Below are 25,274 nucleotides of genomic sequence, written 5' to 3' on the forward strand. Positions count from 1 at the left end.
ACCGTGGAGAACCGTGGAGGACGGGGGGGGTTCAGTACAGGGAGAAAGAGTGGGGAGAACCGGGGAGGACGGGGGGGGGGGGGGGGGGTTGAGTACAGGGAGAAAGAGTGGGGAGGACGGGGTGGGGGGGGGGGTTGAGTACAGGGAGAAAGAGTGGGGAGAACCGTGGAGGACGGGGGGGTTGAGTACAGGGAGAAAGAGTGGGGAGAACCGGGGAGGACGGGGGGGTTGAGTACAGGGAGAAAGAGTGGGGAGAACCGTGGAGGACGGGGGGGTTGAGTACAGGGAGAAAGAGTGGGGAGAACCGGGGAGGACGGGGGGGGGGTTGAGTACAGGGAGAAAGAGTGGGGAGAACCGTGGAGGACGGGGGGGGGGGGGTTGAGTACAGGGAGAAAGAGTGGGGAGGACAGGGGGGTTGAGTACAGGGAGAAAGAGTGGGGAGAACCGGGGAGGACAGGGGGGTTGAGTACAGGGAGAAAGAGTGGGGAGAACCGGGGAGGACGGGGGGATTGAGTACAGGGAGAAAGAGTGGGGAGGACGGGGGGGTTGAGTACAGGGAGAAAGAGTGGGGAGAACCGTGGAGGACGGGGGGGTTGAGTACAGGGAGAAAGAGTGGGGAGAACCGGGGAGGACGGGGGGGGGTTGAGTACAGGGAGAAAGAGTGGGGAGAACCGTGGAGGACGGGGGGGGGGGGGGGGGGTTGAGTACAGGGAGAAAGAGTGGGGAGGACAGGGGGGTTGAGTACAGGGAGAAAGAGTGGGGAGAACCGGGGAGGACAGGGGGGTTGAGTACAGGGAGAAAGAGTGGGGAGAACCGGGGAGGACGGGGGGATTGAGTACAGGGAGAAAGAGTGGGGAGGACGGGGGGGTTGAGTACAGGGAGAAAGAGTGGGGAGAACCGTGGAGGACGGGGGGGTTGAGTACAGGGAGAAAGAGTGGGGAGAACCGTGGAGGACGGGGGGGTTGAGTACAGGGAGAAAGAGTGGGGAGAACCGTGGAGGACGGGGGGGTTGAGTACAGGGAGAAAGAGTGGGGAGGACGGGGGGGTTGAGTACAGGGAGAAAGAGTGGGGAGAACCGGGGAGAAAAGGTTCACACACACATTCTGTGCTGCTTGTACTTTACCTGTGAGAGGTTTACAGTATAGAGACACTGGATAGGGCTTGGAGGGGGGGTTGTTAACGTGACTGTCACAAGGTGTTTCTACAGTAGATATCAGATGTTATCACCTGGTTGGAGGGGGAAGGGGGTGTTAACGTGACTGTCACAAGGTGTTTCTACAGTAGATATCAGATGTCATCACCTGGTTGGAGGGGGGTGTTAACGTGTTAACGTGACTGTCACAAGGTGTTTCTACAGTAGAAATCAGATGTTATCACCTGGTTGGAGGGGGGTGTTAACGTGACTGTCACAAGGTGTTTCTACAGTAGAAATCAGATGTTATCACCTGGTTGGAGGGGGGGTTGTTAACGTGACTGTCACAAGGTGTTTCTACAGTAGATATCAGATGTTATCACCTGGTTGGAGGGGGAAGGGGGTGTTAACGTGACTGTCACAAGGTGTTTCTACAGTAGATATCAGATGTTATCCCCTGGTTGGAGGGGGGTGTTAACGTGACTGTCACAAGGTGTTTCTACAGTAGATATCAGATGTTATCCCCTGGTTGGAGGGGGGGTTGTTAACGTGACTGTCACAAGGTGTTTCTACAGTAGACATCAGATGTTATCACCTGGTTGGAGGGGGAGGGGGGTGTTAACGTGACTGTCACAAGGTGTTTCTACAGTAGACATCAGATGTTATCACCTGGTTGGAGGGGGTTGTTAACGTGACTGTCACAAGGTGTTTCTACAGTAGATTCCAGATGTTATCACCTGGTTGGAGGGGGAGGGGGTTGTTAACGTGACTGTCACAAGTTGTTTCTACAGTAGATATCAGATGTTATCCCCTGGTTGGAGGGGGGTGTTAACGTGACTGTCACAAGGTGTTTCTACAGTAGATATCAGATGTTATCACCTGGTTGGAGGGGGAGGGGGTTGTTAACGTGACTGTCACAAGGTGTTTCTACAGTAGACATCAGATGTTATCACCTGGTTGGAGGGGGTTGTTAACGTGACTGTCACAAGGTGTTTCTACAGTAGATTCCAAATGTTATCACCTGGTTGAAGGGGGAGGGGGTTGTTAACGTGACTGTCACAAGGTGTTTCTACAGTAGATATCAGATGTTATCACCTGGTTGGAGGGGGAGGGGGGTGTTAACGTGACTGTCACAAGGTGTTTCTTCAGTAGATACCAGAGGTTATCACCTGGTTGGAGGGGGAGGGGGGTGTTAACGTGACTGTCACAAGGTGTTTCTACAGTAGACATCAGATGTTATCACCTGGTTGGAGGGGGAGGGGGTTGTTAACGTGACTGTCACAAGGTGTTTCTACAGTAGACATCAGATGTTATCACCTGGTTGGAGGGGGTTGTTAACGTGACTGTCACAAGGTGTTTCTACAGTAGATATCAGATGTTATCCCCTGGTTGGAGGGGGTTGTTAACGTGACTGTCACAAGGTGTTTCTACAGTAGATATCAGATGTTATCACCTGGTTGGAGGGGGGGTTGTTAACGTGACTGTCACAAGGTATTTCTACAGTAGATATCAGATGTTATCCCCTGGTTGGAGGGGGTTGTTAACGTGACTGTCACAAGGTGTTTCTACAGTAGATATCAGATGTTATCCCCTGGTTGGAGGGGGGTGTTAACGTGACTGTCACAAGGTGTTTCTACAGTAGATATCAGATGTTATCACCTGGTTGGAGGGGGAGGGGGGTGTTAACGTGACTGTCACAAGGTGTTTCTACAGTAGACATCAGATGTTATCACCTGGTTGGAGGGGGAGGGGGGTGTTAACGTGACTGTCACAAGGTGTTTCTACAGTAGATATCAGATGTTATCTATCCCCTGGTTGGAGGGGGGTGTTAACGTGACTGTCACAAGGTGTTTCTTCAGTAGATACCAGATGTTATCACCTGGTTGGAGGGGGAGGGGGGGTGTTAACGTGACTGTCACAAGGTGTTTCTACAGTAGATATCAGATATTATCACCTGGTTGGAGGGGGAGGGGGTTGTTAACGTGACTGACACAAGGTGTTTCTACAGTAGATATCAGATGTTATCACCTGGTTGGAGTGGGAGGGGGGTGTTAACGTGACTGTCACAAGGTGTTTCTACAGTAGATTCCAAATGTTATCACCTGGTTGAAGGGGGAGGGGGTTGTTAACGTGACTGTCACAAGGTGTTTCTACAGTAGATATCAGATGTTATCCCCTGGTTGGAGGGGGTTGTTAACGTGACTGTCACAAGGTGTTTCTACAGTAGATATCAGATGTTATCACCTGGTTGGAGGGGGGGTTGTTAACGTGACTGTCACAAGGTATTTCTACAGTAGATATCAGATGTTATCCCCTGGTTGGAGGGGGTTGTTAACGTGACTGTCACAAGGTGTTTCTACAGTAGATATCAGATGTTATCCCCTGGTTGGAGGGGGGTGTTAACGTGACTGTCACAAGGTGTTTCTACAGTAGATATCAGATGTTATCACCTGGTTGGAGGGGGAGGGGGGTGTTAACGTGACTGTCACAAGGTGTTTCTACAGTAGATATCAGATGTTATCCCCTGGTTGGAGGGGGTTGTTAACGTGACTGTCACAAGGTGTTTCTACAGTAGATATCAGATGTTATCCCCTGGTTGGAGGGGGGTGTTAACGTGACTGTCACAAGGTGTTTCTACAGTAGATATCAGATGTTATCACCTGGTTGGAGGGGGAGGGGGGTGTTAACGTGACTGTCACAAGGTGTTTCTACAGTAGATATCAGATGTTATCCCCTGGTTGGAGGGGGTTGTTAACGTGACTGTCACAAGGTGTTTCTACAGTAGACATCAGATGTTATCACCTGGTTGGAGGGGGAGGGGGGTGTTAACGTGACTGTCACAAGGTGTTTCTACAGTAGATATCAGATGTTATCACCTGGTTGGAGGGGGGTGTTAACGTGACTGTCACAAGGTGTTTCTACAGTAGATATCAGATGTTATCACCTGATTTATCTCTCCACTGGAAAACTAAACCTAAAAGTCTGAGTAGAAAGTGATATGCCCCAGTGACACACACACACACACAAACACGTGTAAACACAAATACACAAATACACACACACACACACACACACACACACACACACACACACACACACACACACACACACACACACACACACACACACACGGGAACTCAAATACACACACACACGTGAACACAAATACACATATACACACATATATACACACACAAACCCTTCTTGCCTAATCTCATATTTGACTGCTGTAGGAGGTTATACTATATTGGACACATATTCTACTGTACTATATTCTACTGTACTATATTCTACTGTACTATATTCTACTGTACTATATTCTACTGTACTATATTCTACTGTACTATTTTCTACTGTACTATATTCTACTGTACTATATTCTACTGTACTATTTTCTACTGTACTATATTCTACTGTACTATATTCTACTGTACTGTATTCTACTGTACTATATTCTACTGTACTATATTCTACTGTACTATATTCTACTGTACTATTTTCTACTGTACTATATTCTACTGTACTATATTCTACTGTACTATTTTCTACTGTACTATATTCTACTGTACTATATTCTACTGTACTGTATTCTACTGTACTATATTCTACTGTACTATATTCTACTGTACTATATTCTACTGTACACTGTTGTTGTTGTTCTGTTTTCACATGAACACATTTAGAATTGGCACATTACAGACTGCAGAGGGAGAAATACAGGTTATCATTTTTCCTCTCTGGTTAGTAAACTCCAATTCCATGTTGCTCCTTGGAAGAACATTCCTTGTCACAGTCTTGCCCTACATCCCAAATGGCACCCCATTCCTGTATAGTACACTTCATTTGACCAGGGCCCCTAGGCTGTCACTTGGGACTCTGACCATGCTTTTACCGTCCAACGGTCACTCCAGGTTTTTCAACACTGCTACTTCTCGAGATACATCACAGATACATTATTTCATTCCACTTTGAAACAAAATAGTTTCGACACAGTTCTATTTGACCTCATAAAATATGTTGTCATATATATGTTTTTACATGGACTGAATGCTTAATCGGTTGCTGGAAGTGTTTCAACACACTTTCCTTTGGCCTCACCAACCCCCTTCGTTGATAAGACACGGAAGGTCAGTATGATCTGCCAACTGAAGTAGAACTCCTACACACTGGCTGTGTCCCAATAGGGCGCCTTATTCCCTACATGACAGAGCCCTATGGGGTCCCAGTCAAAGGTAGTGCACTATATAGGGAATAGGGTACCATTTAGGACCGGCCCAACTTTATTTACTGATGTTCATGTTCATGGTGAGATCTGAAGCCAAAAGGAGTTCATTGTACAAATCAACTGAAACAGGGAGGAAACAGTCACGCCAGCTCCATAATAAGAACAGGAAAAGATTGCTTCATTTGTTTACCCTAAAAGGGAAAAGAAACCTGCAGACTGCTCTTTCTCCTATCACTTACAAGCTTTTTAATTGTCTCCCTTTATTAAAACTGACGTTTCAGCCTCTTGGCTTTCAGCAAAAGCTCTGACGAAGAGGAAGACACGTCAGCTTTAATAAAATAAGTGATAAGAGGAAGAGCTAAGTGTCTTTGCTTTAAAGTTGTCCCATTATTCCCACACCTACAACAAGAACTCAGGCGTGAGAGTGCTATCTACCCAACAGCTTCGTGGACTATTGTTACACTCAGAAATGTGTCGTGTTGAGAGACCATCTATTAATTACGTCTGTATCTGCCATATCTATTTCCAGATGAACTAAGCGTGTAGTTTAGGAGATTTGGTGTATTGTAATCTAAGAGTGTCTTGTGTATTCTGAGGACATTTTATGTGATGACATTTTTTGTATTGTGGAGACATTTCTGTGTATTGTGCTGACATTGTAAGTATACTGTGGCAATTGTATGTATTCAGGAATTTGTTGAGATTTGGGTTATTGTGGAGACATTTTGGCATTTGTTGAGTAGTCTAAATAAAATCTACTTTGTCCTACAGCTGTGAAGACAGTGCTGGAAGTCCCCTTGGGAAGCAGGAGTTTGAGAGTCAGCTCCAAGGGACCTGATGTCATAGGTGAGTACTTCACTGTTCAAGGGGCTGTCCAACCTGCACACACACACACACACACACACACACAAACAACCACACACACTTTCTCTTGGTCTCGCTTTCTCTCTAAACATCTGGGCTAACAAATGTTCTACTGGCAGCTGATCAGTGCTAGTGATTTATAGAGGAAGTCATCACATTATGTCTAACTCTGCCCAGCACTGTGAGAATCACATACCACACTGACAACGAGCCACTCTGATATGTGTACACACACACACACACACACACACACACACACACACACACACACACACACACACACACACACACACACACACACATACACACACACGTCATGCTTTGCCAATCAAGAATGTTCAGAGATTCCAGAGTGTTCCAATGAGGTTCTAAAAAGCAGTGATGAGAGAGACAGTGTTCTCTCCTCTCCTCTCTGTTGGCTTGTGTTGGGAGCTCATGCATTTCAGATTTATGGGATGTATTTCCTATGTGTGAGTGTGTGTGTGCGTGTGCATGTGAGAGCGCTTCGTGCATGTGTGCGATACTGCTTCAAGTGTATGTCTGAGCACTGTGTGGTGTGTGTGTGTGTGTGTGTGTGTGTGTGTGTGTGTGTGTGTGTGTGTGTGTGTGTGTGTGTGTGTGTGTGTGTGTGTGTGTGTGTGTGTGTGTGTGTGTGTGTGTGTGTGTCTCTGATTCCACAGGAGACATGACTAACTCCAGTTGCCTCGTTGGTGGCCAACATCATAATACACCCCTACAACTCCACATTTAAGTGGATGTGTGTTTTGTCAGATGTTACAAAACAAGGGTTTGGAGTGACCTTCGAATTACTTTAACAGATCGTTTATCAACTATCAGGAGACTAGCGAGGCCGACATGGAGAAGGAAAAGAACAGTGACGTGAAAAAGGAGAATAAAGGAGAGCAGAGTAAAACCCAGTAAAGGAGAGCAGAGTAAAACCCAGTAAAGGAGAGCAGAGTAAAACCCAGTAAAGGAGAGCAGAGTAAAACCCAGTAAAGGAGAGCAGAATAAAACCCAGTAAAGGAGAGCAGAATAAAACCCAGTAAAGGAGAGCAGAGTAAAACCCAGTAAAGGAGAGCAGAGTAAAACCCAGTAAAGGAGAGCAGAGTAAAACCCAGTAAAGGAGAGCAGAGTAAAACCCAGGAAAGGAGAGCAGAGTAAAACCCAGTAAAGGAGAGCAGAGTAAAACCCAGTAAAGGAGAGCAGAGTAAAACCCAGTAAAGGAGAGCAGAGTAAAACCCAGTAAAGGAGAGCAGAATAAAACCCAGTAAAGGAGAGCAGAATAAAACCCAGTAAAGGAGAGCAGAGTAAAACCCAGTAAAGGAGAGCAGAGTAAAACCCAGTAAAGGAGAGCAGAATAAAACCCAGTAAAGGAGAGCAGAGTAAAACCCAGTAAAGGAGAGCAGAGTAAAACCCAGTAAAGGAGAGCAGAATAAAACCCAGTAAAGGAGAGCAGAGTAAAACCCAGTAAAGGAGAGCAGAATAAAACCCAGTAAAGGAGAGCAGAATAAAACCCAGTAAAGGAGAGCAGAGTAAAACCCAGTAAAGGAGAGCAGAATAAAACCCAGTAAAGGAGAGCAGAATAAAACCTGGTAAAGGAGAGCAGAGTAAAACCCAGTAAAGGAGAGCAGAGTAAAACCCAGTAAAGGAGAGCAGAGTAAAACCCAGTAAAGGAGAGCAGAATAAAACCCAGTTAAGGAGAGCAGAGTAAAACCCAGGAAAGGAGAGCAGAGTAAAACCCAGTAAAGGAGAGCAGAGTAAAACCCAGGAAAGGAGAGCAGAGTAAAACCCAGTAAAGGAGAGCAGAGTAAAACCCAGTAAAGGAGAGCAGAGTAAAACCCGGTAAAGGAGAGCAGAATAAAACCTGGTAAAGGAGAGCAGAATAAAACCCGGTAAAGGAGAGCAGAATAAAACCCGGTAAAGGAGAGCAGAATAAAACCCGGTAAAGGAGAGCAGAATAAAACCTGGTAAAGGAGAGCAGAGTAAAACCCAGTAAAGGAGAGCAGAGTAAAACCCAGGAAAGGAGAGCAGAGTAAAACCCAGTAAAGGAGAGCATAGTAAAACCCAGTAAAGGAGAGCAGAGTAAAACCCAGTAAAGGAGAGCAGAGTAAAACCCAGTAAATGAGAGCAGAATAAAACCCAGTAAAGGAGAGCAGAGTAAAACCCAGTAAAGGAGAGCAGAGTAAAACCCAGTAAAGGAGAGCAGAATAAAACCCAGTAAAGGAGAGCAGAGTAAAACCCAGTAAAGGAGAGCAGAGTAAAACCCAGTAAAGGAGAGCAGAATAAAACCCAGTAAATGAGAGCAGAGTAAAACCCAGGAAAGGAGAGCAGAATAAAACACAGTAAAGGAGAGCAGAGTAAAACCCAGTAAAGGAGAGCAGAATAAAACCCAGTAAAGGAGAGCAGAATAAAACCCAGTAAAGGAGAGCAGAGTAAAACCCAGTATAGGAGAGCAGAATAAAACCCAGTAAAGGAGAGCAGAATAAAACCCAGTAAAGGAGAGCAGAATAAACCCAGTAAAGGAGAGCAGAATAAAACCCAGTAAAGGAGAGCAGAATAAAACCTGGTAAAGGAGAGCAGAGTAAAACCCAGTAAAGGAGAGCAGAGTAAAACCCAGTAAAGGAGAGCAGAATAAAACCCAGTAAAGGAGAGCAGAGTAAAACCCAGGAAAGGAGAGCAGAGTAAAACCCAGTAAAGGAGAGCAGAGTAAAACCCAGTAAAGGAGAGCAGAGTAAAACCCGGTAAAGGAGAGCAGAATAAAACCTGGTAAAGGAGAGCAGAATAAAACCCAGTAAAGGAGAGCAGAATAAAACCCAGTAAAGGAGAGCAGAATAAAACCCAGTAAAGGAGAGCAGAATAAAACCCAGTAAAGGAGAGCAGAATAAAACCTGGTAAAGGAGAGCAGAGTAAAACCCAGTAAAGGAGAGCAGAGTAAAACCCAGTAAAGGAGAGCAGAGTAAAACCCAGTAAAGGAGAGCAGAATAAAACCCAGTTAAGGAGAGCAGAGTAAAACCCAGGAAAGGAGAGCAGAGTAAAACCCAGTAAAGGAGAGCAGAGTAAAACCCAGGAAAGGAGAGCAGAGTAAAACCCAGTAAAGGAGAGCAGAGTAAAACCCAGTAAAGGAGAGCAGAGTAAAACCCAGTAAAGGAGAGCAGAGTAAAACCCAGTAAAGGAGAGCAGAATAAAACCCAGTAAATGAGAGCAGAGTAAAACCCAGGAAAGGAGAGCAGAATAAAACACAGTAAAGGAGAGCAGAGTAAAACCCAGTAAAGGAGAGCAGAATAAAACCCAGTAAAGGAGAGCAGAATAAAACCCAGTAAAGGAGAGCAGAGTAAAACCCAGTAAAGGAGAGCAGAATAAAACCCAGTAAAGGAGAGCAGAATAAAACCCAGTAAAGGAGAGCAGAATAAACCCAGTAAAGGAGAGCAGAATAAAACCCAGTAGAGGAGAGCAGAATAAAACCTGGTAAAGGAGAGCAGAGTAAAACCCAGTAAAGGAGAGCAGAGTAAAACCCAGGAAAGGAGAGCAGAGTAAAACCCAGTAAAGGAGAGCAGAGTAAAACCCAGTAAAGGAGAGCAGAGTAAAACCCAGTAAAGGAGAGCAGAGTAAAACCCAGTAAAGGAGAGCAGAATAAAACCCAGTAAAGGAGAGCAGAGTAAAACCCAGTAAAGGAGAGCAGAGTAAAACCCAGTAAAGGAGAGCAGAGTAAAACCCAGTAAAGGAGAGCAGAGTAAAACCCAGTAAAGGAGAGCAGAGTAAAACCCAGTAAAGGAGAGCAGAATAAAACCCAGTAAAGGAGAGCAGAATAAAACCCAGTAAAGGAGAGCAGAGTAAAACCCAGTAAAGGAGAGCAGAGTAAAACCCAGTAAAGGAGAGCAGAGTAAAACCCAGTAAAGGAGAGCAGAGTAAAACCCAGGAAAGGAGAGCAGAGTAAAACCCAGTAAAGGAGAGCAGAGTAAAACCCAGTAAAGGAGAGCAGAGTAAAACCCAGTAAAGGAGAGCAGAGTAAAACCCAGTAAAGGAGAGCAGAATAAAACCCAGTAAAGGAGAGCAGAATAAAACCCAGTAAAGGAGAGCAGAGTAAAACCCAGTAAAGGAGAGCAGAGTAAAACCCAGTAAAGGAGAGCAGAATAAAACCCAGTAAAGGAGAGCAGAGTAAAACCCAGTAAAGGAGAGCAGAGTAAAACCCAGTAAAGGAGAGCAGAATAAAACCCAGTAAAGGAGAGCAGAGTAAAACCCAGTAAAGGAGAGCAGAATAAAACCCAGTAAAGGAGAGCAGAATAAAACCCAGTAAAGGAGAGCAGAGTAAAACCCAGTAAAGGAGAGCAGAATAAAACCCAGTAAAGGAGAGCAGAATAAAACCTGGTAAAGGAGAGCAGAGTAAAACCCAGTAAAGGAGAGCAGAGTAAAACCCAGTAAAGGAGAGCAGAGTAAAACCCAGTAAAGGAGAGCAGAATAAAACCCAGTTAAGGAGAGCAGAGTAAAACCCAGGAAAGGAGAGCAGAGTAAAACCCAGTAAAGGAGAGCAGAGTAAAACCCAGGAAAGGAGAGCAGAGTTAAACCCAGTAAAGGAGAGCAGAGTAAAACCCAGTAAAGGAGAGCAGAGTAAAACCCGGTAAAGGAGAGCAGAATAAAACCTGGTAAAGGAGAGCAGAATAAAACCCGGTAAAGGAGAGCAGAATAAAACCCGGTAAAGGAGAGCAGAATAAAACCCGGTAAAGGAGAGCAGAATAAAACCTGGTAAAGGAGAGCAGAGTAAAACCCAGTAAAGGAGAGCAGAGTAAAACCCAGGAAAGGAGAGCAGAGTAAAACCCAGTAAAGGAGAGCATAGTAAAACCCAGTAAAGGAGAGCAGAGTAAAACCCAGTAAAGGAGAGCAGAGTAAAACCCAGTAAATGAGAGCAGAATAAAACCCAGTAAAGGAGAGCAGAGTAAAACCCAGTAAAGGAGAGCAGAGTAAAACCCAGTAAAGGAGAGCAGAATAAAACCCAGTAAAGGAGAGCAGAGTAAAACCCAGTAAAGGAGAGCAGAGTAAAACCCAGTAAAGGAGAGCAGAATAAAACCCAGTAAATGAGAGCAGAGTAAAACCCAGGAAAGGAGAGCAGAATAAAACACAGTAAAGGAGAGCAGAGTAAAACCCAGTAAAGGAGAGCAGAATAAAACCCAGTAAAGGAGAGCAGAATAAAACCCAGTAAAGGAGAGCAGAGTAAAACCCAGTATAGGAGAGCAGAATAAAACCCAGTAAAGGAGAGCAGAATAAAACCCAGTAAAGGAGAGCAGAATAAACCCAGTAAAGGAGAGCAGAATAAAACCCAGTAAAGGAGAGCAGAATAAAACCTGGTAAAGGAGAGCAGAGTAAAACCCAGTAAAGGAGAGCAGAGTAAAACCCAGTAAAGGAGAGCAGAATAAAACCCAGTAAAGGAGAGCAGAGTAAAACCCAGGAAAGGAGAGCAGAGTAAAACCCAGTAAAGGAGAGCAGAGTAAAACCCAGTAAAGGAGAGCAGAGTAAAACCCGGTAAAGGAGAGCAGAATAAAACCTGGTAAAGGAGAGCAGAATAAAACCCAGTAAAGGAGAGCAGAATAAAACCCAGTAAAGGAGAGCAGAATAAAACCCAGTAAAGGAGAGCAGAATAAAACCCAGTAAAGGAGAGCAGAATAAAACCTGGTAAAGGAGAGCAGAGTAAAACCCAGTAAAGGAGAGCAGAGTAAAACCCAGTAAAGGAGAGCAGAGTAAAACCCAGTAAAGGAGAGCAGAATAAAACCCAGTTAAGGAGAGCAGAGTAAAACCCAGGAAAGGAGAGCAGAGTAAAACCCAGTAAAGGAGAGCAGAGTAAAACCCAGGAAAGGAGAGCAGAGTAAAACCCAGTAAAGGAGAGCAGAGTAAAACCCAGTAAAGGAGAGCAGAGTAAAACCCAGTAAAGGAGAGCAGAGTAAAACCCAGTAAAGGAGAGCAGAATAAAACCCAGTAAATGAGAGCAGAGTAAAACCCAGGAAAGGAGAGCAGAATAAAACACAGTAAAGGAGAGCAGAGTAAAACCCAGTAAAGGAGAGCAGAATAAAACCCAGTAAAGGAGAGCAGAATAAAACCCAGTAAAGGAGAGCAGAGTAAAACCCAGTAAAGGAGAGCAGAATAAAACCCAGTAAAGGAGAGCAGAATAAAACCCAGTAAAGGAGAGCAGAATAAACCCAGTAAAGGAGAGCAGAATAAAACCCAGTAGAGGAGAGCAGAATAAAACCTGGTAAAGGAGAGCAGAGTAAAACCCAGTAAAGGAGAGCAGAGTAAAACCCAGGAAAGGAGAGCAGAGTAAAACCCAGTAAAGGAGAGCAGAGTAAAACCCAGTAAAGGAGAGCAGAGTAAAACCCAGTAAAGGAGAGCAGAGTAAAACCCAGTAAAGGAGAGCAGAATAAAACCCAGTAAAGGAGAGCAGAATAAAACCCAGTAAAGGAGAGCAGAATAAAACCCAGTAAAGGAGAGCAGAGTAAAACCCAGTAAAGGAGAGCAGAGTAAAACCCAGTAAAGGAGAGCAGAATAAAACCCAGTGAAGGAGAGCAGAGTAAAACCCAGTAAAGGAGAGCAGAGTAAAACCCAGTAAAGGAGAGCAGAATAAAACCCAGTAAAGGAGAGCAGAGTAAAACCCAGTAAAGGAGAGCAGAATAAAACCTGGTAAAGGAGAGCAGAATAAAACCTGGTAAAGGAGAGCAGAGTAAAACCCAGTAAAGGAGAGCAGAATAAAACCCGGTAAAGGAGAGCAGAATAAAACCTGGTAAAGGAGAGCAGAATAAAACCTGGTAAAGGAGAGCAGAGTAAAACCCAGTAAAGGAGAGCAGAGTAAAACCCAGTAAAGGAGAGCAGAGTAAAACCCAGTAAAGGAGAGCAGAGTAAAACCCAGTAAAGGAGAGCAGAATAAAACCCAGTAAAGGAGAGCAGAGTAAAACCCAGTAAAGGAGAGCAGAGTAAAACCCAGTAAAGGAGAGCAGAATAAAACCCAGTAAAGGAGAGCAGAATAAAACCCAGTAAAGGAGAGCAGAATAAAACCCAGTAAAGGAGAGCAGAATAAAACCCAGTAAAGGAGAGCAGAATAAAACCCAGTAAAGGAGAGCAGAATAAAACCCAGTAAAGGAGAGCAGAATAAACCTGGTAAAGGAGAGCAGAGTAAAACCCGGTAAAGGAGAGCAGAGTAAAACCCAGTAAAGGAGAGCAGAATAAAACCCAGTAAAGGAGAGCAGAGTAAAACCCAGGAAAGGAGAGCAGAGTAAAACCCAGTAAAGGAGAGCAGAGTAAAACCCAGTAAAGGAGAGCAGAATAAAACCTGGTAAAGGAGAGCAGAGTAAAACCCGGTAAAGGAGAGCAGAATAAAACCCAGTAAAGGAGAGCAGAATAAAACCCAGTAAAGGAGAGCAGAATAAACCCAGTAAAGGAGAGCAGAATAAAACCCAGTAAAGGAGAGCAGAATAAAACCTGGTAAAGGAGAGCAGAGTAAAACCCAGTAAAGGAGAGCAGAGTAAAACCCAGTAAAGGAGAGCAGAATAAAACCCAGTAAAGGAGAGCAGAGTAAAACCCAGGAAAGGAGAGCAGAGTAAAACCCAGTAAAGGAGAGCAGAGTAAAACCCAGTAAAGGAGAGCAGAGTAAAACCCGGTAAAGGAGAGCAGAATAAAACCTGGTAAAGGAGAGCAGAATAAAACCCAGTAAAGGAGAGCAGAATAAAACCCAGTAAAGGAGAGCAGAATAAAACCCAGTAAAGGAGAGCAGAATAAAACCCAGTAAAGGAGAGCAGAATAAAACCTGGTAAAGGAGAGCAGAGTAAAACCCAGTAAAGGAGAGCAGAGTAAAACCCAGTAAAGGAGAGCAGAGTAAAACCCAGTAAAGGAGAGCAGAATAAAACCCAGTTAAGGAGAGCAGAGTAAAACCCAGGAAAGGAGAGCAGAGTAAAACCCAGTAAAGGAGAGCAGAGTAAAACCCAGGAAAGGAGAGCAGAGTAAAACCCAGTAAAGGAGAGCAGAGTAAAACCCAGTAAAGGAGAGCAGAGTAAAACCCAGTAAAGGAGAGCAGAGTAAAACCCAGTAAAGGAGAGCAGAATAAAACCCAGTAAATGAGAGCAGAGTAAAACCCAGGAAAGGAGAGCAGAATAAAACACAGTAAAGGAGAGCAGAGTAAAACCCAGTAAAGGAGAGCAGAATAAAACCCAGTAAAGGAGAGCAGAATAAAACCCAGTAAAGGAGAGCAGAGTAAAACCCAGTAAAGGAGAGCAGAATAAAACCCAGTAAAGGAGAGCAGAATAAAACCCAGTAAAGGAGAGCAGAATAAACCCAGTAAAGGAGAGCAGAATAAAACCCAGTAGAGGAGAGCAGAATAAAACCTGGTAAAGGAGAGCAGAGTAAAACCCAGTAAAGGAGAGCAGAGTAAAACCCAGGAAAGGAGAGCAGAGTAAAACCCAGTAAAGGAGAGCAGAGTAAAACCCAGTAAAGGAGAGCAGAGTAAAACCCAGTAAAGGAGAGCAGAGTAAAACCCAGTAAAGGAGAGCAGAATAAAACCCAGTAAAGGAGAGCAGAATAAAACCCAGTAAAGGAGAGCAGAATAAAACCCAGTAAAGGAGAGCAGAGTAAAACCCAGTAAAGGAGAGCAGAGTAAAACCCAGTAAAGGAGAGCAGAATAAAACCCAGTGAAGGAGAGCAGAGTAAAACCCAGTAAAGGAGAGCAGAGTAAAACCCAGTAAAGGAGAGCAGAATAAAACCCAGTAAAGGAGAGCAGAGTAAAACCCAGTAAAGGAGAGCAGAATAAAACCTGGTAAAGGAGAGCAGAATAAAACCTGGTAAAGGAGAGCAGAGTAAAACCCAGTAAAGGAGAGCAGAATAAAACCCGGTAAAGGAGAGCAGAATAAAACCTGGTAAAGGAGAGCAGAATAAAACCTGGTAAAGGAGAGCAGAGTAAAACCCAGTAAAGGAGAGCAGAGTAAAACCCAGTAAAGGAGAGCAGAGTAAAACCCAGTAAAGGAGAGCAGAGTAAAACCCAGTAAAGGAGAGCAGAATAAAACCCAGTAAAGGAGAGCAGAGTAAAACCCAGTAAAGGAGAGCAGAGTAAAACCCAGTAAAGGAGAGCAGAATAAAACCCAGTAAAGGAGAGCAGAATAAAACCCAGTAAAGGAGAGCAGAATAAAACCCAGTAAAGGAGAGCAGAATAAAACCCAGTAAAGGAGAGCAGAATAAAACCCAGTAAAGGAGAGCAGAATAAAACCCAGTAAAGGAGAGCAGAATAAACCTGGTAAAGGAGAGCAGAGTAAAACCCGGTAAAGGAGAGCAGAGTAAAACCCAGTAAAGGAGAGCAGAATAAAACCCAGTAAAGGAGAGCAGAGTAAAACCCAGGAAAGGAGAGCAGAGTAAAACCCAGTAAAGGAGAGCAGAGTAAAACCCAGTAAAGGAGAGCAGAATAAAACCTGGTAAAGGAGAGCAGAGTAAAACCCGGTAAAGGAGAGCAGAATAAAACCCAGTAAAGGAGAGCAGAATAAAACCCAGTAAAGGAGAGCAGAATAAAACCTGGTAAAGGAGAGCAGAGTAAAACCCAGTAAAGGAGAGCAGAGTAAAACCCAGTAAAGGAGAGCAGAATAAAACCCAGTAAAGGAGAGCAGAGTAAAACCCAGTAAAGTAGAGCAGAATAAAACCCAGTAAAGGAGAGCAGAATAAAACCCAGTAAAGGAGAGCAGAGTAAAACCCAGTAAAGGAGAGCAGAGTAAAACCCAGTAAAGGAGAGCAGAGTAAAACCCAGTAAAGGAGAGCAGAGTAAAACCCAGTAAAGGAGAGCAGAGTAAAACCCAGTAAAGGAGAGCAGAGTAAAACCCAGTAAAGGAGAGCAGAATAAAAGATGATTTGAGAAATGTAAAGCCTCTGGAACCCAGCTTCAAGTTCACAAACTCCACTGAAACTAAATACTGTTAGGAGCGGTTTGAGAGAAGTGGTATCATATTTTCACCTTGGGGCTTTTCTTAAAAGGCTATTTGGCTTATTTCTGTGATATGGCAAAGGGCTACGTTGTGGTTAATTATTTCAAGTGGTGAAATCCCAAATTCTCATTTGTGATGTGCTGTATAACTGATGTTGAAAATACATTAAACATGCCTGGGCCTTTGCAGAAACATTTGTTGAACGTGAATTGAGAGTTTGTTGAAATGTTAGTGATTCCATTCATCTCTAATGTAAAACATTGTTTTGGGAAGACGTTTGAATCTTCCCCCTCATAAAAGATTTTGTGAGAAACACATATGTTAGAGAAAGACAAATAAAGAGAGAGAGAGGGGGATGACAAGAAGAACGGCCGATGCTGTGCTGTGAGACAGCTGAATATGATTATGTCTCTACGAGAAATGACTCTCAATGACTCTCAAATTCACTGTTTATTTTCTCACACCCACTCAGTCGTTTGGCCAATAGACATTCAAAGAGTCACACATTTATGACTGTCATTGGAGATGATGAAGTCTCTATTGTTAAATCTTTTTAATATTAAACTGTTAGCATCGTGACCTTTATCTTAGCCTTGGTGTATTGGGTCCATATTCATAAAGCGTCTTAGAGTAGGAGGGCTGATCTAGGATCAGGTCCCCGTTGCCCAGCACTCCTACTCCGATACACTTTATGAATATGGGCACTGGTCCATTCATGTATAGGTGGGAATCATGAGAGTGAGCGCATACACACACACACACACACACACACACACACACACACACACACACACACACACACACACACACACACACACACACACACACACACACACACAGCAAACAGTGTTAACTCGCCGAGCTGAAGGTTAGACGTTACTTCAGCAGCTTAACTACCGTCTGCTGTGTTCAGCTTTCAGACAAGGTTAAAACCACTCTCTGTGATCTACATCAACACCGTTATCAACTGTTCTTGGTGTGCGGAGTACTGCTGATGGACTTTATACATCCAGATTTACCTCATTATGTCTTTGTGTGTCTCTTTCTCTCTCTCCCTCGATCTCTCCCCCTTTCTCATTCTCTCTTCCCCCCCTTTCTCTCTCTCTCTCTCTCTCTCTCTCTCTCTCTCTCTCTCTCTCTCTTTCTCCTGCAGTAATCGAGACCCAGTCTCTGCAGGGTCATAGAGAGGAGCACAGTCTGGTCTCTCCCGGTTCCTACATCATCGGCAACACCACCGTGGACTACCAGAAAGGGACAGACAGACAGACGCTCAGGACACAAGGACCCCTGGGAGCCGATTACATCATCAAGGTGACACGAGGAAGAGGAGCTGATGGAAACGTCTACCTACATCATTCATGAGGGAAATGCATACCTACATCATCCAAGAGTCATTTCTCAATTTCTCTTATGATTCTGAAAGTCTTTTTTGTGTTCTTAGATGTTGTAATCTGAGTAACCATATCAATATTGTTTTTGTAAATGACCATTCTTTTACATCATGTCAGAATACTGAACAGATTGATGACAATTTTGTAGAGAAAGCCCTTGCCAATACATACACATTGCATGTTAGTGAAGTATGCTGATTACACCCACAAAGTCAACTTGCATCCCAAATCCCACCATATTCCCTTTGTAGTGCACTACCTTTGACATAGTGCACTTTTAAGTTGTGCACTTCAGGGGATTGGGTTCCATTTGGGACACTACCTAAGCTCTCTCCCATGTCATTGAGGTTATCAAAGCATTGCACAAACATGACACGACTCCCATTTCTGTGGCAATAAAACACTGCGTGCCATGGCTCTCCTAATCATCATCATCATCGTTAGCATTATCTTCATCATGATCATCATAGTCTGAAAATCAGGCCCTGTGTGTATTCCATAGCAGACACTAGTATATAGGCCTAGGTTGCCTGCTAAATGGCGCCCTTTTCCCTTTCTAGTCCACAACTTTTAAAATGAGTGCACTATAAAGGTAAAAGGGTTCTGCTGTCTTTCACATGGAACCAATGACACAATGACATAATATAGGATTTGGACCGGCGCCTACAGCGCCAGCGACATAAATGGACTACACATTACCCACATCACAAATGTTTAGTTTAGAAAATAACTTCTACTTTCATCTGATGTCAGCAAATCCTTGTTTATTCAATGTGATTATTAATGTTGAAATAATTCATTTAAGTAAAGGGATACTAGAAGGGAGTGTGGTCCCAATGCTTGATTGCGAGACGTTCTTCTGATGAATGTTCTGCATGAAAATGAGGATTGGGCTGGTTCATGTTGGCACCCGAGTCTGTTCAGACATTGAGTCTTACGACTTTATACACTGAGTTCTAAGGCCAGTGACTGAGTTTGAGTCTTAAATCTCAATAATCTTTCTAAACATGTCTAGATCTCTAGACATCTTTAGATATGGATGTGTGAGTGCGTGCACGTGATTGTGTGAGTGTGCGTCTGTGTCTAACAGTGTGTGTGTTCTCGCCAGGTGAAATATGCTGCTCCGAAGGACACGATGGTCCAGTTCCTGTTCTATCAACCAATCAGGTACCAGTGGAGAGAGACTGACTTCTTCCCCTGCTCTGTCACCTGTGGAGGAGGTGAGACTGACCCCAGATCAGCTCTTAAACAGACTGTTGTTGCTAGCTAACAAGGCCGAGCCTTTTGGGGACACTAAGCGATCAAAAACCTGTGTGGTGAAAACATTTTATCATTTTAGCTGTCTTGGTGGTGGAGAGAAAAATGTGCAAATCATTTCAATTAAATGTAAAATGTTTTGCCATGGTGTTCAGGTAGTTATTGAAGTTTTAAAACACATTTCATGCAATTCTACTCATTACTACAACGTTTAGTTAGCTTGTTAAACTTATTTACTAAGCAATGTAAAACATTTTATCTGATATGGGTTAATTGAGTGACTTGCATAACAAGTGGACAACTTCTGATGCACTACCACATTTTGAAATGGAAACTTGTGTATTCTACTATTCTAACTCTCAATAGTAAATTGGGATCCAACTGAGTTCCTAGCAGCCGTGGGGCCCTAAGCGGCTGCTTATGTTGCTTATTGGCTGTGCCAGCACTGAAGATTTATGACTGAACCCAGATCCTTCTTATAGAGACTGTTGAAGCCAGCTATTAGCTGAAGCATTATGACTGAACCCAGATCCTTCTTATAGAGACTGTTCTTGTTGCCAGCAACAGCTTTGCCTGAACCCGGACCAGCTCTTGTAGAGACTGTTGAAGCCTACTATTAGTTAAAGCTTTATGACTGAACCCAGATGATCAGCTCTTATAGATGTGAAAGCTGGAGAGACGTTGATGAGGCTTGAGATATGATTGAGCAAAACGTTAGCCCAGCATTAACCAAACGTTTATCCAATGTTTTCCATTTCATACATTCAATTTATATTTTGGTTACATTTGGTTGCTGTATTATGAGGCAATGCATCCGATTATGAATGACCCAACGTGTCTGTGTTTTAGTGCTTTCGTTTCATGTTTCTTCCCAAAACAGACATTGAGACAAACATTTGAATGGCCCAAAATGAACCCATTGCCCACCAAATGTTAGTCCAATGTTTGCTTTCGATCCTATTCATTGCTGACCTTGCTTGTTTCTGCCTATTGCCAGGTTACCAGCTGAACTCAGCAGAGTGCACAGACATCAGGTCCAGTCAGGTGTTACCAGAGCACCACTGTAACAGCTACCCTGAGAACACCAAACCCACGCCCAAGCTCAAGGAGTGCAACATGGACCTCTGTCCTGAGAGGCATGTACATGTACCAATCACAATGGTTGCCCTATGGGCCCTGGTCAAAAGCAGTGCACCATGTAGAATTGGGAGCCATTTGGGACATACCCTATTCTGTTTCCAGTCGTGGTTGTGCACGTGAAGGCTGTATAGAAAACATGGTTCCTCTGAATGGTCATGGTGACATGGCGTTGTCTTCCTCTTTCTCTTCTCTAGTGATGGCTTCATAGAGGTGATGCCTTATGACCACTTTCAGCCTCTGCCACGGTGAGTGACCATCATAGTCCATCACAGAGCCTGTACCCTGTAGTACCCTGGACAGGACACTAGTCTATCACAGAGCCTGTACTACTGTAGTACCCTGGACAGGACACTAGTCTATCACAGAGCCTGTACTACTGTAGTACCCCGGACAGGACACTAGTCTATCACAGAGCCTGTACTACTGTAGTACCCTGGACAGGACACTAGTCTATCACAGAGCCTGTACTACTGTAGTACCCTGGCCAGGACACTAGTCTATCACAGAGCCTGTACTACTGTAGTACCCTGGACAGGACACTAGTCTATCACAGAGCCTGTACCCTGTAGTACCCTGGATAGGACACTAGTCTATCACAGAGCCTGTACCCTGTAGTACCCTGGACAGGACACTAGTCTATCACAGAGCCTGTACTACTGTAGTACCCTGGACAGGACACTAGTCTATCACAGAGCCTGTACTGCTGTAGTACCCTGGACAGGACACTAGTCTATCACAGAGCCTGTACTACTGTAGTACCCTGGACAGGACATTAGTCTATCACAGAGCCTGTACTACTGTAGTACCCTGGACAGGACACTAGTCTATCACAGAGCCTGTAATACTGTAGTACCCTGGACAGGACACTAGTCTATCACAGAGCCTGTACCCTGTAGTACCCTGGACAGGACATTAGTCTATCACAGAGCCTGTACCCTGTAGTACCCTGGACAGGACACTAGTCTATCACAGAGCCTGTACTACTGTAGTACCCTGGACAGGACACTAGTCTATCACAGAGCCTGTACCCTGTAGTACCCTGGACAGGACACTAGTCTATCACAGAGCCTGTACCCTGTAGTACCCTGGACAGGACACTAGTCTATCACAGAGCCTGTACCCTGTAGTACCCTGGACAGGACACTAGTCTATCACAGAGCCTGTACCCTGTAGTACCCTGGACAGGACACTAGTCTATCACAGAGCCTGTACTACTGTAGTACCCTGGACAGGACACTAGTCTATCACAGAGCCTGTACCCTGTAGTACCCTGGACAGGACACTAGTCTATCACAGAGCCTGTACCCTGTAGTACCCTGGACAGGACACTAGTCTATCACAGAGCCTGTACTACTGTAGTACCCTGGACAGGACACTAGTCTATCACAGAGCCTGTACCCTGTAGTACCCTGGACAGGACACTAGTCTATCACAGAGCCTGTACTACTGTAGTACCCTGGACAAGACACTAGTCTATCACAGAGCCTGTACCCTGTAGTACCCTGGACAGGACACTAGTCTATCACAGAGCCTGTACCCTGTAGTACCCTGGACAGGACACTAGTCTATCACAGAGCCTGTACTACTGTAGTACCCTGGACAGGATACTAGTCTATCACAGAGCCTGTACCCTGTAGTACCCTGGACAGGACACTAGTCTATCACAGGGCCTGTACTACTGTAGTACCCTGGACAGGACACTAGTCTATCACAGAGCCTGTACCCTGTAGTACCCTGGACAGGACACTAGTCTATCACAGAGCCTGTACTACTGTAGTACCCTGGACAGGACACTAGTCTATCACAGAGCCTGTACCCTGTAGTACCCTGGACAGGACACTAGTCTATCACAGAGCCTGTACCCTGTAGTACCCTGGACAGGACACTAGTCTATCACAGAGCCTGTACCCTGTAGTACCCTGGACAGGACACTAGTCTATCACAGAGCCTGTACTACTGTAGTACCCTGGACAGGACACTAGTCTATCACAGAGCCTGTACTACTGTAGTACCCTGGACAGGATACTAGTCTATCACAGAGCCTGTACCCTGTAGTACCCTGGACAGGACACTAGTCTATCACAGAGCCTGTACTACTGTAGTATCCTGGACAGGACACTAGTCTATCACAGAGCCTGTACCCTGTAGCATCCTGGACAGGACACTAGTCTATCACAGAGCCTGTACCCTGTAGTACCCTGGACAGGACACTAGTCTATCACAGAGCCTGTACTATTGTAGTACCCTGGACAGGACACTAGTCTATCACAGGGCCTGTACTACTGTAGTACCCTGGACAGGACACTAGTCTATCACAGAGCCTGTACTACTGTAGTACCCTGGACAGGACACTAGTCTATCACAGGGCCTGTACTACTGAAGTACCCTGGACAGGACACTAGTCTATCACAGAGCCTGTACCCTGTAGTACCCTGGACAGGACACTAGTCTATCACAGAGCCTGTACTACTGTAGTACCCTGGACAGGACACTAGTCTATCACAGAGCCTGTACTACTGTAGTACCCTGGACAGGACACTAGTCTATCACAGAGCCTGTACTATTGTAGTACCCTGGACAGGACACTAGTCTATCACAGAGCCTGTACTACTGTAGTACCCTGGACAGGACACTAGTCTATCACAGGGCCTGTACCCTAAAGTACCCTGGACAAGACACTAGTCTATCACAGAGCCAGTACTATTGTAGTACCCTGGACAGGACACTAGTCTATCACAGAGCCTGTACTATTGTAGTACCCTGGACAGGACACTAGTCTATCACAGAGCCTGTACTACTGTAGTACCCTGGACAGGACACTAGTCCATCACAGAGGCTGTACTACTATAGTACCCTGGACAGGACACTAGTCCATCACAGAGCCTGTACTACTATAGTACCCTGGACAGGACACTAGTCTATCACAGGGCCTGTACTATTGTAGTTCACCCCCTGGACATGACACTAGTCTATCACAGGGCCTGTACTACTGTAGTACACCCCTTGGACAGGACACTAGTCTATCACAGGGCCTGTACTACTGTAGTACCCTGGACAGGACACTCGTCTGTCACAGAGCCTGTACTACTGTAGTACACCCCCTGGACAGGGCACTCTTCTATCACAGAGCCTGTACTTCTGTAGTACACCACCTGGACAGGACACTCGTCTATCACATATTCTGTACTATTGTAGTACACCCCCTGGACAGGACACTAGTCTATCACAGAGCCTGTACTATTGTAGTACCCTGGACAGGACACTAGTCTATCACAGAGCCTGTACTACTGTAGTACCCTGGACAGGACACTAGTCTATCACAGGGCCTGTACCCTAAAGTACCCTGGACAAGACACTAGTCTATCACAGAGCCAGTACTATTGTAGTACCCTGGACAGGACACTAGTCTATCACAGGGCCTGTACTACTGTAGTACCCTGGACAGGACACTAGTCTATCACAGGGCCTGTACTACTGTAGTACCCTGGACAGGACACTAGTCCATCACAGAGTCTGTACTACTATAGTACCCTGGACAGGACACTAGTCTATCACAGGGCCTGTACTATTGTAGTTCACCCCCTGGACATGACACTAGTCTATCACAGGGCCTGTACTACTGTAGTACACCCCTTGGACAGGACACTAGTCTATCACAGGGCCTGTACTACTGTAGTACCCTGGACAGGACACTCGTCTGTCACAGGGCCTGTACTATTGTAGTTCACCCCCTGGACATGACACTAGTCTATCACAGGGCCTGTACTACTGTAGTACACCCCTTGGACAGGACACTAGTCTATCACAGGGCCTGTACTACTGTAGTACCCTGGACAGGACACTCGTCTGTCACAGAGCCTGTACTACTGTAGTACACCCCCTGGACAGGGCACTCTTCTATCACAGAGCCTGTACTTCTGTAGTACACCACCTGGACAGGACACTCGTCTATCACATATTCTGTACTATTGTAGTACACCCCCTGGACAGGACACTAGTCTATCACAGAGCCTGTACTATTGTAGTACCCTGGACAGGACACTAGTCTATCACAGAGCCTGTACTACTGTAGTACCCTGGACAGGACACTAGTCTATCACAGGGCCTGTACCCTAAAGTACCCTGGACAAGACACTAGTCTATCACAGAGCCAGTACTATTGTAGTACCCTGGACAGGACACTAGTCTATCACAGGGCCTGTACTACTGTAGTACCCTGGACAGGACACTAGTCTATCACAGGGCCTGTACTACTGTAGTACCCTGGACAGGACACTAGTCCATCACAGAGTCTGTACTACTATAGTACCCTGGACAGGACACTAGTCTATCACAGGGCCTGTACTATTGTAGTTCACCCCCTGGACATGACACTAGTCTATCACAGGGCCTGTACTACTGTAGTACACCCCTTGGACAGGACACTAGTCTATCACAGGGCCTGTACTACTGTAGTACCCTGGACAGGACACTCGTCTGTCACAGAGCCTGTACTACTGTAGTACACCCCCTGGACAGGGCACTCTTCTATCACAGAGCCTGTACTTCTGTAGTACACCACCTGGACAGGACACTCGTCTATCACATATTCTGTACTATTGTAGTACACCCCCTGGACAGGACACTAGTCTATCACAGAGCCTGTACTATTGTTGTACCCTGGACAGGACAGTAGTCTATCACAGGGCCTGTACTACTGTAGTACAACCCCTGGACAGGACACTTGTCTATCACAGAGCCTGTAATACTGTAGTACTATGACATTATTATTACTGTCAGTAACAGAGAGGACATGTCAAACATCTTCTGAGCATATATATTCTTCCTAGATAGCATAGTTATGCCTATGCTATGTCACTGAATTAGGTGTTACAGATAGTCACAAACATGTTATAGCTCTGTGTTAGCTACTCCTATGCTATGCTATGTCAAATCAAATCAAATGTATTTATATAGCCCTTCTTACATAAGCTGATATATCAAAGTGCTGTACAGAAACCCAGCCTAAAACCCCAAACAGCAAGCAATGAAGGTGTAGAAGCACGGTGGCTAGGAAAAACTCCCTAGAAAGGCCAAAACCTAGAAAGAAACCTAGAGAGGAACCAGGCTATGAGGGGTGGCCAGTCCCCTTCTGGCTGTGCCGGGTGGAGATTATTATAGAACATGACCAAGATGTTCAAATGTTCCTAAATTACCAGCATGGACAAATAATAATCACAGTAGTTGTCGAGGGTGCAACAAGTCAGCACCTCAGGAGTAAATGTCAGTTGGCTTTTCATAGCCGATCATTGAGAGTATCTCTACCGCTCCTGCTGTCTCTAGAGAGTTGT

At 45.0% G+C, this 25,274-nt stretch overlaps 1 protein-coding gene across 1 annotated transcript in view; it reads left to right on the plus strand.

Moving 5' to 3' along the window:
- Positions 1-25,274, plus strand: part of LOC139384605 (ADAMTS-like 3) — a 314,459-nt gene that overhangs the window by 215,997 nt on the left and 73,188 nt on the right. The window contains exons 9-13 of the mRNA XM_071129427.1: positions 6,129-6,203; positions 17,310-17,467; positions 18,656-18,767; positions 19,802-19,940; positions 20,139-20,189. Coding sequence (XP_070985528.1) covers positions 6,129-6,203; positions 17,310-17,467; positions 18,656-18,767; positions 19,802-19,940; positions 20,139-20,189 — 535 coding nt within the window. The remainder of the gene's footprint in view (positions 1-6,128; positions 6,204-17,309; positions 17,468-18,655; positions 18,768-19,801; positions 19,941-20,138; positions 20,190-25,274) is intronic.

The sequence above is a fragment of the Oncorhynchus clarkii genome, chromosome 26 (assembly GCF_045791955.1).
Source record: "Oncorhynchus clarkii lewisi isolate Uvic-CL-2024 chromosome 26, UVic_Ocla_1.0, whole genome shotgun sequence".
NCBI lineage: Eukaryota > Metazoa > Chordata > Actinopteri > Salmoniformes > Salmonidae > Oncorhynchus > Oncorhynchus clarkii.